Source organism: Haemaphysalis longicornis, unplaced genomic scaffold (assembly GCF_048455015.1).
Source record: "Haemaphysalis longicornis isolate Haplotype H1 unplaced genomic scaffold, Haemaphysalis longicornis Haplotype H1 scaffold_7, whole genome shotgun sequence".
NCBI classification, from domain to species: domain Eukaryota; kingdom Metazoa; phylum Arthropoda; class Arachnida; order Ixodida; family Ixodidae; genus Haemaphysalis; species Haemaphysalis longicornis.
In genome coordinates, this window is record NW_027526422.1 from 9,083,948 (window position 1) to 9,097,737 (window position 13,790).

Here is a 13,790-nt window from a genome sequence, read left to right on the forward strand (position 1 = left end):
CCAGTCCAATCCAATCCAATCCAATCCAATCCAATCCAATCCAATCCAATCCAATCCAATTCAGTCGCGGCGGCGGCGGCGGCTCCGGCGCGCCAGCTGTGCGCCGTGAGACGTCACTGCTCCTCGCGCATGAGCAACACGGCTCTCCAAGAGCCACGCGAAACTGCTCAACCTCAGCCAGTGTAGCTCACGCTACAATACCCGCCAGGGACGCTGACATTTTCAGAGCACCGGCAGTTTTACCGACACTACAGGTGCTCGCCGATAGGTTGCGCTAATTGTCGTTCGTTACCGCTTCCAGGCCACTGCTCTAGTGAAAGCAGGAATAAGCAGAGAATGAATAGGTTTACATATGTCCGCTTCAGCTAACGGTTTTATTGATCCTGAGAATTCGTGAAACCGCGGACTGTGCACCTGAGCGCCTTTTTATTGCGAGTATTTACATATTGTGTCCGTGCGAACATCGACCCGCGTTCTCTTTAAATATGCGAATGTGCATGAATCGCTAACGAAGAAGTGGTATGACATAAGCGAGTCTCATTTCCACCGTTGCTGTTTATGCTGCCGCATGCAGGTTGAAGAGCCGGTCAGCGGCCAGACCAAGCTGTTCACATTCACAGTGGTGTTCGAGCCCGAGGCCACGCAGGAAGACGTGTTCGAGCACTGCGGCATCAAGCGGCTCATCGACATGGCGCTCGATGGGTTAGCGGAATGATATCAGGCTCGTCTCAATCAAGAAATGCGTGCTTAAACGAATGACGCCTTCCTTCTACGATTTCGTTTATGTTAATAAGTTTGAGCAGTGTTTCTGAGTCCTTGATATTAGGCTGCGGTTACAGAAACTACTGGTTGTTGTGTCTTTGCTACAGACGCATAAATCTCGAGGAGCTATGCATTGCATGAGTTATATGTTATCAGTACAAAAACGTGCGGGAGGCAGTGTCACTCACCAAATGGTGTTCCTCGCTGCCTGGTCGCGAATCACATGTTGGTTTGTGTTCTGAAGTGTGAAATGACATCATAGAATGACATTCCAACGAGGAGCAGATGCTTCGCCATCAAGGGAACTTAACTTTGTAATACGAAACCGTGTCCCCAAGTTTTTTTTTTTAATTAAAATGATACATACGCCATTGGTAGACACGCAACTGCGGAAGCACGTTTTCGACACCGGCCGGAGTGCGGCCGTGCGAGTGCTGTAGCAGCACGACGACAATCAATGTTTATCTGCAGTTTTACATAACAGAAAAGGTAACAAAATCACAGTAAACCGATTAACATAGCAGAAATAAAATAATTCTAGAGAACAAATAATTACTTCAGATGTTCTACAAAGCTGGCGCAGTCCCCGTATTCAACTGAAGGTCGTTTTCAAGGCTCATTTTTCGCTTGGGAGTTACCGGGCAGGCGTTGTTATTGGCGCGCTGTGCCTTAGTTATGGCACACATCGGGCATTTCTAACTTATCCTTCTTATAATCTACTCGAAACGTTTGAACAGAAATAATGGGAAGAAAAATAGGCTGACAGGGCGAACTTTTGTTGCACAGAAAAGTATACTCGCCAGAAAAGCGATTAAGAAACGCACCTGCGTGAACTGAAACTTATTTTGCATCCCTCCCTGCTACAGAGAGGGCTGCAATCATTGTTCATTATTATTGAGTCAACGGCAGTATTTGGTTTTTATACAGAATAGTACAAAATAACGCCTGTCGCTTTATCCTCTCTAATTTCAACCGTACTGCTAGTGTCACATCTATGAAGTCCACACTATCTTTACCTTGTTTATCTCTTCGTCGGAAGGTTTTTCGCCTTAGCCACTTTTGAAGATTTATAATCATGCGTCCATTAAAAACAACTTATTTTGATGCCTGCCTACCGCTCTTCTCGTGTAGATCATCAACATAAAGTTGCGCTAACACAATGTCACACGAATGCCTTTTTTTATTCATTTGTTCCAAATACTTCCACAGATTGGAATCATCTTCCCCGTGACATCGCCCAGATATCGGACTTTTCTCTGTTTCGACAAACTTTATGTGCCTTCTTTTTGAGCGATGATGCCGCATGATTGATTAATTGTCGGGTTTTTTATAATTTTGCGTGTGCGTGGTTTTTGCTGTGTTTTGTTGATTCTGTTGGTTCACTTTTGAATACTGTTATCAAATCATTGACAAAGTCAGTCACGATTTTTTTCTATGTTTTTGCCGCATTTGTGTCAACTGTATTTTCTGTAACCCACTCTCCTCTACAATGCGAATGCGATTGAGGGTATGTCAAATAAATAAATAAATAAATAAATAAATAAATAAATAAATAAATAAATAAATAAATAAATAAATAAATAAATAAATAAATAAATAAATAAATAAATAAATAAATAAATAAATAAATAAATAAGCGTCACGTGCCATTCAGACGTAAACTACGGCTGAGTGCCACACAGGGAATGATCAGTGTTAGACGATTGGATTGCAAACAGCCTTCAAAAATATGATGATAGCAGTAAATGTCATTATTCGCTTTACTTTAAAAAATAAATCGCGTAAAACCGCGTAATTATTAATGTATTGTCCTTCTGTGGAATATTTAGTGCTATTTCCAGGATGGGTACAATACGGACATGTTAAATCGGAATGACGTTGGTCACAACACAAAGGTGTTGCACTAAAAACGGCAGACACCGCCCAAAGAGAACTTTTAAAACTTTAAAAACAATCATGAAGGTTTTTGACTTCGCTACCGAACCTTTGTTCACAATGGCCACCCATGTTCACGTGCAGTCGAACCCTCGACTTCAACACAACGGTGTAAATGATAAATGATTTTGAGTGGACTCTACTGCTACAGAGCCACCTAAAGGAAGCTTTACGCACGTGCCTATTATATTACGCACCATCGGACCATTCAATTGTGTTGCAATGTGTGTGCATGGGATCCATTACCGTGTTTATCCGCATGACTGCGCGGTTAGACAGTCGGACGAACGCGAGTTGCCAATGTTCTGTTTCGTTTTTATTCCTCTCTCTTTTTGGCGCAGGTTTGCCAGCACCATCATGGCGTACGGCCAGACAGGGGCGGGAAAGACGTACACGCTCACGGGACCCCCGGTACGCTTTGGAAAATGGAAATCGACCCGAGCGAATATACATGAGCTATGCGCACGATGTTGATTTCCAGATGGCAGATGAATTGCAGCCTTGCTATGTATATCAGAACTGGGGATATAGGCCTCGAACAATCACTGGAACTGTGTAAGCTAACGGGCTGACTCTCTGATGTTATTGCATTTCGTGGAACTATAGCTCCGCACGCCACGACTTTTTTTGCATTTCGCGATCGATCTTCCCGTTCGTTATCCGCTGACTAATGCATGGCAGGTGGTGAGACAAAGTTTTGCATTAACGTGGCGACCTTGGGAATGCGGCCGGAATAAGTAGGAGCGCTCGTGGATAGTTTAGTATGTCGGATAGTTTAGCCTAACGCTGGTGGTGCGGCTCATTCTCGGAAACAAAATTGTCAGATTTGTTTCAGACAAATCAGACAAAGTGTCAGATTCGTTCTAGGAGCGCAAGCAAGTCTCACCAGGCTCAGTCGCGTCATTCGCCGGTCAAAGTGGATGTTGCTTTTGAAGAAACTAATGAAGAAATGAAGCAGGCGAATGGAAGTTCTGACCACGACTGCTACCCGATCAGGGACTGTTCAGATTCACATTTGGTTACGTTTTGGTGTGTGTGTGTGTGCGTGTGTGTGTGTGTGCGTGTGTGTGTGTGTGCGTGTGCGTGTGCGTGTGTGCGTGTGCGTGTGCGTGTGTGTGTGTGCGTGTGTGTGTGTGTGCGTGTGTGTGTGTGTCTGTGTGTGTGTGCGTGTGTGTGTGTGTGCGTGTGCGTGTGTGTGTGTGTGCGTGCGTGTGCGTGTGCGTGTGTGTGTGCGTGTGCGTGTGTGTGTGTGTGCGTGTGTGCGTGCGTGTGCGTGTGCGTGTGTGTGTGCGTGTGCGTGTGCGTGTGTGTGTGCGTGTGCGTGTGTGTGTGTGCGCGTGTGTGCGTGCGTGTGCGTGTGTGTGCGTGTGTGTGTGTGCGTGTGTGTGTGCGTGTGTGCGTGTGTGTGTGTGCGTGTGTGTGTGCGTGTGTGTGTGTGTGTGCGTGTGTGTGTGCGTGTGTGTGTGTGCGCGTGTGTGTGTGCGTGCGTGTGCGTGTGTGCGTGTGCGTGTGTGTGTGCGTGAGTGAGTGAGTGAGTGAGTGAGTGAGTGAGTGAGTGAGTGAGTGAGTGAGTGAGTGAGTGAGTGAGTGAGTGAGCGAGCGACTGAGTGAATGAGTGATTCTTTTATTTGCGAAAGGAGGGCAAGAGGCATTTGGTAGGGAAGATTGGGGTAGGGGATTGCAGATGTTGCTTCGACTTGAGGTATATCATCTCTCATTTACTAAGGTTTATTCTTCGCCGGGGCCAACTTTCGTCAGACTACTCGCGCCAAACAACTTCTAACTGAAAATTTTCCAATTTTGTGTAATAAAGGCTGATGTAACTTCGTATGTGCTTCGTGATAGGAAATGCTTCCATATGCAGACCGCGTATACGCTAAAGTATATTTAAAGGAGCACTGAAGAGAAGTTGTCACATCCGTATTTATGGCTATATCAGTCCATTGAATAGTTCAGTTCTCGGAATCTGTTACTTAGGCACTTAGCCGTAGTCTAGAGCCTTAGTTCATTTCTGAAGCTCTAGGCAAAGCAAACACGGCGCGCACCTTGCGGCCGCGAGGACGTCACAGCTGTCTGCAGCGTGGTTTGACGCTATCATAGTATTCAGATTCTCGAATTTCACTAAGCTCACGGCTGATATCGACTTTTATTTCACGCAAAGTTTTTTTGCTATTTGGACAACACTGTAGTCCAGAATTAGGTCCAAGCAGGTGTGTGAAGCTGAATACGTAGTAAATCAGCTGATTTTGTCGAAAGCTTTACTGAAGCCAAGGAATATTACGTCACTTTGGCCTGATGCATCAGTCATAGAAGAAAAGGAATGAATAGTGGAAACTAATTGAGAGGTGCAAGACCAGCCCCTGTGGCCCCCGCGCTGAGAAGGAACGAATGTTGCGCTTATCTAGGAAATCAACTATGTAGTTAGCAATTATGTGCTCCTTGAGCTTACAAGGAGACGTTACAAGGGATAAGGGCCAGTAATTTGGAAGCAATGCGCTATCCCCTTTTTTAAACGTGCACCGGTACAACACGAGTGACGCGCCAGTCTGAAGGGACAATGCCAATTGAAAAAGCTAAACGAAAAATAGCAACAAGAAAGCGAACTAATGATTCAACGTAGCGGGCCGAAAAATTATTGGGAATGTTATCCCGCCCGCACGAGCATCTTGAATCTCAGTTCAGAAGCATCGAACAGGTGCCTTGAATGTTTTAAATTCTGCGCTGATATCTACCATGTTAAAACTGGATATGTCATAAAAAGGGGACCTTGAAAAAATAAAATGGAAGTATACATTGAATTAATTTGCGGTTTCCAGTTTGTCCCAACGACCTTTTCGCCTATTTTAATGCGGTCAATAGTTCTCTTTTGGTTGTTTTTTAGAGCTGAGGTGGCGCCAGTATTTACATGGATTGGTTAAAAAATGGAAAAAAAGTATTGCAGAAGTAAAATTTTTTGCTTGCACGAATTTTCTGAGCAAGAAAGAGGATTAGGTTATGAAGGTTTTTATCAGTTCCCCATTTTTTTCATTCGCTTAGTTTTTCGTGCCAGATGAATAATGTCGCAATTAATCTAAGGATTGGCCTTCTGAACTTTATTCCTTTTTTTTTTTAGAACAAAATTTTCACGGCAGAAATGGCAAACGGACTTAAACGTGCCCCACATATAATTAACATCATTTCCAAAGAAACAATCAAAAGCCAGATCAAAGGTTAACTAGATTAGAGTCAAGTCTCTAAGCCTCACCCTGCTGACTTGTGTCGTCACAGCAGACGCCACCAAATCGGAGTGCAGGATGGGGCAGGAGAAAATGGCACATTGAATACGCTAAAAAAAAGAACACAAGCTCGCCTCCAAATTCTACACTTTTGAGTGGCGAAGTAAGTTAGACAATATGCGTAAGTTACTCCACTAGCTCTTAATCACTGCTCGGTGAATCTCGCCCTAGATGGTGTTGTACCCTGCGAGATTGATCTGCTCTCACTTGCGGCTTATTTCCCACCCATTTTACCACTTTAGCCGAGCGAATCCGATAATAAAGCCTACGCGAAACCTCTTTTCTCATCCCGCTGTGCACTACACAAGGGCTGCTAAGATGATGCTTTCTACAACGAGGTCAACTTAACCGCGGTATTAAGCAGCGTTGATCAATTCGAATATGAAAAAAGCCCTGCCGAACAACTAACGCTTTGTTCGCCTTTGTGCGGTGCAGTGTTGAAGCCGATCGATCCACCCAAAAACGGCACCTGGCACTCACGTTCACATGCTTTAATCTCGCCATCGCTGCCCCTGCTTGTGACGTATATCCGCGCCACTGGCATCCTATCGGCTGTCGCTTTGCCGTTTGAGGTCAAGCTTTTTACGACTTTACTTCTGCTCGTGTGAAATATAGGCTAAGCCATGGTCGCGATGTTTTGTGCGCATTTTTTTTCTTTTTCGCCATGAACGAAGGGGATATGAACATGGCTTCCTCTCCCATGAACTGTAGCGATGCGAGCTAGTTGGTATGCTATCATATGAATTAGGTTTAAGTGCCAAGCACAACCTCAGGAAAAAAAGGGGGTTTTATAGGGCAGAGGGTGCCTCTGTCCTATCAAAACCCTTTTTTTCCTGAAGTTGTGCTTGGAGCTTAAACCTATTCATCTACCATGGTAATTAAGCAAGAACTTCAACCTATAGCTCCGAGGCTTGCAAATGTACCTTCGAAAGACTACAAAACCCCGAGGCACGAACGGGCCTAAATTCTTTTTACATATCGTCATCGCGAATATTGCTATACAGGGCAGCCGTTCACGCTTCTGCCTAAGGTACAGCTTCTTCGTACTTCCGACCGTCGGTTGCCTTGGAGAGAATACAATTAACCGCTGCACTGCTCTGAAGACCATGCCGGCCGCTCCACTCTGCAACACTTGTCGTCGGTAGAGCTTATTCACCACGACCAACAAGTTGATGGCGTTATTCACACACGTCGCGCCAAGTTATAACTGGCTACCTTAAGCTACGTGCACACTACCATCGCCGCGCCGTGCCGCTCTACCGTCGGCCGCCAGCGGCGTCGCGCCGCGCCGCCGGTGAAGGCCACACCAACTCGGCAGGCGGCGGCAACATGGCGTCGGCGCACGAGGCGCTAACGACGTTACTCATGCGGGAAAGGAGCTTGTAATCTGGGCAAAAAGTGCACTATAAAACGTCATTTGCGCCGCTTGCGAAAGCGCCGATAAAATATCCACCGCGGTGGCAAGCCTAAACATGTCTGACGGTGCCAGCCTGCTGCCCCGAGCGCTTCGAAGCTCCTGCTATGAGTAGCGCGTCTCCCCATTGGCGCAAGGCGTGAGACGTCACCACACGTCATCACAACCACCATCCCTCATTCGTCTTTGCGCTCTGTGGGACGGCAGAAATGGGTCTCGGTTCTATCGCTCTGCGGCAAGGAAAACGCGACGTTCTCGGCGAAAACAGGTTTCCAGCGGCTGCCGACGTCGGCTGCCGGCAAGCGGCTTTAGATAGGTTTGTGGGCGACTGTACAAGCGCGTGCCGGAATACAATATGCCGCAAACACAGTTGACATCGTAGTAAGTTAATTGAAGCCTCTCGTCGAAGAATATAGACAATTACCACGAGTAGAGAGAGAAAGAGGAGCTGATTTTTATAAGTGTTCAAAACATGGTTGACACTAAGAGAACACTGTTTCGAACTTGGGTGCCCTGGATGAACGTCAAGTGCAGCGGGCTCGACCGTGCCACGGCTCCGACCGAGGTGTATACATGTGGTGTCATCTAAATGCGCAGGAGCGTCAGGAGGGCGCAGCCGGCGAACCGGGAATCATGCAGCTGGCGTTCGCCTACCTCTTCAGCGAGATCGAGCAGCGCAGGGGCGTCGAGTACATCGTCCAGGCCTCCTACCTGGAGATCTACAAAGAGCACGTACGCTACACGCCGATCACGCGCCCTTGCACGCCTTCACATCGCCTCCACACCACCCGCTGATGTCAAGTTTCCGTTACTTTGTCATGCGTAATGTATAGCTTTAAGGGACAGCTGCAGTGAATTTGCCGAACTCTTACTTCTGGCTGGGCTATCAGCTCAACTCACGTAGTATTTTGTTTCGCGATGTAGCAGCCGGACTGGGTAGTAGTGTGCCCTGGCGCTACTTAAAGGAGCCATGAAGAGAAAACACAAGTTTGGTTCATTCAAAAGATTGTCTCGTTAGAATCATACTGACACCACTTTTAACGTAAACTTCGCTCAAATAAGCTACATAATTAGGAAAAACGGGAATGGTCATGCGACCCACCAGCTCATTTCCCGCAACAGAACCTGTGATGTCACATGGGCTAAGCTCTGCGATTGGCGGAGGCTGGCAGAAGCAGACGCAAATTAGGTAGAGCTTACAAACTAGACGAACGAGCGATTTGCGCTTAAATTTAGGGCACATTCTTTACAAAGCAATAAGAATGATGGGACAAACAGTGGAAGTTACGAAAGCACATGTAAACATAGAAGTACTGATGCGTTCTGCTGTTCGTACTGCGCACAGCATGCTTTGGTTTAGCTGCACAGCACTACGGGGCTTGGGGTTGTCGCAGACGACACTGGCCGATTGACGCAAGCAACGGTGTCTTACGTGACCCCATTTGTCGAGCGAGCACTGTTTCAGGGAACGAATATTTTCTCCCAGAACAAAAACAAGCCAGGTTTAAATGCGGGCAAAAACAAACCAAACGCTTGCCACGGTATGGTGGCGCCATCTAGGTTACGGAACGTAAGGAAACGCGGGAACAAACCAACACCGCTGTACAGGGTGGAGACAATTTTTGAACGGTCCCGTGCCGCCGCAATTGGGCCACCGGGCTCAACGCGTTATTCTTTTCGTTTCCCACGAGACCTAGCAACGCGAAACAGACAATATGATTCAAACTTCTTCAGTAAACCGCGTTGCGGCGATAATTTAGGCACGGTTTTGACACAATGACTTGCTTCGGCGGCGAGCGAGCAACCGAACATGGCGGCGCCAGCGTTACGTGTCTCTACCCTGTACGGCGGATGCGTGAATGAAGGTACTCTAGGCTGCAGAGCGGTCGGTTCCAGTCATGTTCCAGTGATGTCACTTGGGGCCACGAAAACGCACGATTGAGCGGGAAAATCAAAATTTTAACCTAAATTGTTTAATTTCTCACTGAATAAAGCACCGTTTGTATCGGGACAAGCGCTGGGGGCACTATAAAACACGAAATCTTTCGAATAAAATCAACTTGCATTTTCTCTTCATGGCTAAATTTTAACACGAACCTATTTCGTGGCTATTTTGAAGCTGTTAATGCTAGCTATCTTAGCCAGAACCTATTGTGACCACGCCGCCGGTGCAGACAGAAGAAACAAACTACGAGCTTCTCTCTTTGCTGTCTTGCAGCAGCAGTCCATGAGTTATGAAAAATAATTCACAATCACTGTTTCGATTTTCCTTACTCTTTGCCTGTTTTTTTTTTTTTTTTTTTTTGCTTTCCCTCGGCAGGTGCTGGACTTGCTCAACCCTTCCCACAAAACGCTTCCCGTCCGATGGTCAAAGGACAAAGGCTTCTACGCGGAAAATTTGTTCGTAGTCGAATGCGAGGACCTCGGGGACCTCGACGGCGTGTTGCAGGAAGGTAGGCGGCGCATTTCAAACAGGCTCTGCGCATCCGTTAATTTTCTTTTTGCCTGAGCCGGGCCAACCTTGTACAATGCGACCAGGAGGGGACAGAGTGAAGCGGGAGCAACCACACGTGTACTCGCCCGAAATTTGTATTAGCAATTCAGGGTTCTCTTTGGAAGGAAGTTGTGAGTCGACAGAGCGACAGAACGGGATGACTACAAGTACATGCTCTTCCTCTAGTGGGTACCAGTTGCATGAGTGAGATTCATAAAAAAACTTGTGAAGCAGGGAAACATGTGAACAGTCTGGTGGGCTTACTGGCCCTATGGTCCATATACGTCACCTAGGAGCATATACCGAAAGAAAGTTGAGATGCAGTGAATTTGTGATGTTAGGGCGGGCGGGCGGACGGATAAATTTTACTGCAGCCAGGCACGCATCACGTGTGATTTAAACGAACCGCATTTTTTCTGCTGTTACCTGCAAAAGCGCTGCGAACCAAAATGTTTGTGACCATTCGCGTTTCTGATTGTTTTGCTCAATGTTTGCATACAAGGCACTCTGGTTTATCGGGGGTGTCTGCCTCCGCCTGTCAGCGTCCTTTTAGAATTAACTTCAGGCAGTGTCAAAAATTTGCCAAGCTGCCTCTTGAGAGAAAGACAATTCTTCAAAGAGACCGAAGAGGCCAGCCCTGCATAATGCTGTGCTTGCTACTCCAGACGGTTGGTGAACACGTAATGAGGGTTAAAAGCTAAAATGAATGATACAAATAACAAAAGGAAAAAACGAGAGAAAATCCATCAGATGGGCACACTCACACACACATACATACAAAATAAATAGCGACAGAGGCAGTCACAAGCTGGAGTCGAGTCCAGAGTCTCCAAGGAGGCGCACAAAAGCTTTAAAAACCCACAACGCACTGTCTTTGCTGCTCCAGGGACCTAAAAAGTCCTTCATGCTGAGATCTCTCTCCCGCAGTAAACTTAGTGCCGTTATTCGCGCCGAGCAGAAACGTGAACGAACACAGAACAGGTGTTCGTCTAACAATCGCGGTGTACGGAGAGATTCCCTCTTCGTGCCGCCTCGCTAAATTCAGATTAAAGTTGTGGACAATTGCCACTCAGTTCCTGCTGCAGTTCGTGGTGCGCATGTGTGCCTGAAAGGCAGTCACCACCCGGACGGCCATTAGTTACGGCAGATTTAGGGTATAAATACGGGGTATTTATAAATAGGGTATAATAGGTGCTATCGAGAATATCGCGGGTATCCATCCTGAACTGGCGAATAGAAAAAGAGAAAAAAATCAAGCACCCATCTGTCTAACGACGACGATCGGTTGAGCGCGAAGCTTTCTCGTGATGGATTGTTTGGTTGGCCAATCCCACACCGCGAGCATGTGCTCGCTACACCGGAGGTACGCACCACTTTTCTATAATGTCCACAGCAACTCTCGGGTGTGCCCTGCGCAGGCCTAACGTTTGGGTTTGGTGTGCACGGCGCGATTCAGTACCTGCTGCTTGGCGTCCGCTTCGACCACGTCGAAATGGAGCAATCGAATAGACGCCGGATTCATAACGCCAGGGATCCAGGTTCAGTTCGGGCCACGGGAAGTGTTTTCTTCTTTCACTTCAAGGAGCCATGAAGAGAAAACACAAGTTTGGTTCATTCGAAAGATTGCCTCGTTAGAACTATACTGACACCACTTTCAGCACAAACTTCGCTCAAATAAGCTACATAATTATGAAAAAAGGGAATGACCATGCGACCCACCAGCTCATTTCCCGCAACAGAACCTATGATGTCACACGAGAATGCTTTGCGATTGGCGGAGGCCGGCAAAAGCAAACTCAATAGGCAGGGCTTACCAGTTAGCATAGTGAGCTATATGCCCGTTAAACATACTGCACATTCCTTTTATGACACTAAGAACGGTGGAGTAAACGATTAAGTTCCGAATAAACACGCAAGCGTGTACGCCAATGCGTACGAAACTACCGCCAGCTGAACTCTACATCTCGCCGTCGCCGCCGTCACGCAGACAAATTTTCGGGTTCGACGCTCTTCGGGGCCAACGAACCGTCCCAGCACGCACAGCCGCGACCTTGCTTGGTATCGTAATCCCTTCACAGGAGGTTGGCCGCCATATCGCCAACCAGCAAAGGTAAAAATAGAAACGAGGGGAGTAAGGAACAGCAAGCAGCGACGAGATAGTGACAGTCGTCGCAGTTTCGGAATGGTGTTGGCTTGCTGCTTTCGTTACGAGCTCGTTTCCAGTTTACAACCACTGAAAACTTCAGTTTGTTCGAGTACTTCACAATGAAATTTTGTTGCTGCGTTTTGAAATGCCCATGTAGTACGGGCAAATCGTCGAGGGAGTGCGACATCCCCGCCGGTGAGGAGATCTCCTTTCATGTGCTGCCCAACGACGAACCTCGGCGAAGCAAGTGGCTACGTTTTGTGAACTTTGCAAACGGAAGAGAAAGAGAGCTAAGGGAAGTACGAGTGTGCTCGCTTCATTTCCGAGGAAGTGATTACGGCAGGGACCCTTACGTTAGCTCACTCCTGGGACATGCTGGCGCTCGTCGCCGACTTCGTCAAATCGCCGTCAAAGCGCTCTGACCCTGGGGCGAAAAAAATGCCCTACACACCGCGCATTGACGCTCGTATCTTTCTGGTCGAAGCAGAGAGCTCGCGCGAACGGCTTTCCATACACGACACCGGCCAACTGGCATAAGCGATACTGCTACTGAAATTGAACTATTATTAACCGTAATAAAAAAAAAAGGCACATACGTACCAGTCTGTATTCGTCCGTCGCGACGGGGCTTACGAGGCAGCGGTGCCGACGGCTGGGCGTTCGTCTGTTGTGGCTATCGCGGAATAGTCGCTTTCCGGTCCATCCGCGTATCCCACAACTCCTGCCGCTCGTGCACTTAGAAGCATTGAGCGTTCAAGTGGTGTGAGGTTGTTAAATGCAAGCCCGAGCTTCTCGGTGAGAGTTTTGTTCTCCGGATCAGGCGATTCCATGACTAGGGCTGCGGGTGCACTGGGTTTTACTAGTATTTTTAAAATGGCCGCCGTCTAGGTTTCGGCACGAGTTCCGGTTCCTGTTTGATTCCCGCGTGTGGGTGCTATATGGAGTCGACATACTAAGTATCTGTTTCATGGACCAGCTTGTATGACGCCATTGTTCACGTCACGAAATGTGCAATTTAGCGGGAGATTTAAAATTTTAGCTTAAATTGCCTTATTTCTCAGTGAATAAAGCATCATTTGCTTCCGGGAAAGCGCTTAGGGTACTATGAAACACCTAATCTTTCGAATAAAACAAACTTTTGTTTTCTCTTCATGGCTCCTTTCAGCCACGATCATTCATCATCATCGTCAGAAAAGTTGGCTTTCCTGCGGGGCGTATTGGCGCACACCGGCATCAGTGAGGACATGAAAGCTTCGCTTTAATACAGCGCGTTAAAGCGAAATTTGGAAGAATCTGAATCAGCGTTCGAGTTCAACTATAACTTGAACCGAGCGCGCTATATGCAGGAGATAAACAGACCTAAATTCAGTATTATGAACAGGGGAAGCGCGAAACCAGTTGTGTACGTTGAATCTCTGTGTGTTTGTCCCCTGTAAATTTAAAGTGATCCCTGTTAAAACGTGCCGTTGGCAACGAGCCCAACATCCAGTTTTACTCAAATAAAGCCCTTGTGCTCCCGCTTCGTTCCCGCGCTCACATATAAACAACGCGTTTGATCGATTGCAGGGTTTAACGCGCCGACGCAGCGCAGGCGATGACGCGCGCCGTAGTGGAGGGCTCGGGATTAATTTGTACCACCTGGGGATCTTTATCGTGCGCCGAAATCTCGTACACACGGGTGTTTTTGCTTTTCGCCTCTATCAGAAAAGCGGCCGCTGCTACCGGGAATCGAACCCGCATCCTTGTGCTCAGCAGCACAACGCC

The 13,790-nt window shown here is 47.3% G+C and overlaps 1 protein-coding gene across 2 annotated transcripts in view; it reads left to right on the forward strand.

The window, feature by feature from the left end:
• Positions 1–13,790, forward strand: part of LOC144144442 (kinesin-like protein KIF12) — a 67,843-nt gene that overhangs the window by 38,303 nt on the left and 15,750 nt on the right. For both annotated transcript variants that reach the window (XM_077675880.1, XM_077675881.1), the window contains exons 4-7: positions 575–702; positions 3,039–3,108; positions 7,984–8,118; positions 9,707–9,839. In XM_077675880.1, the coding sequence (XP_077532006.1) occupies positions 575–702; positions 3,039–3,108; positions 7,984–8,118; positions 9,707–9,839 (466 nt within the window). The remainder of the gene's footprint in view (positions 1–574; positions 703–3,038; positions 3,109–7,983; positions 8,119–9,706; positions 9,840–13,790) is intronic.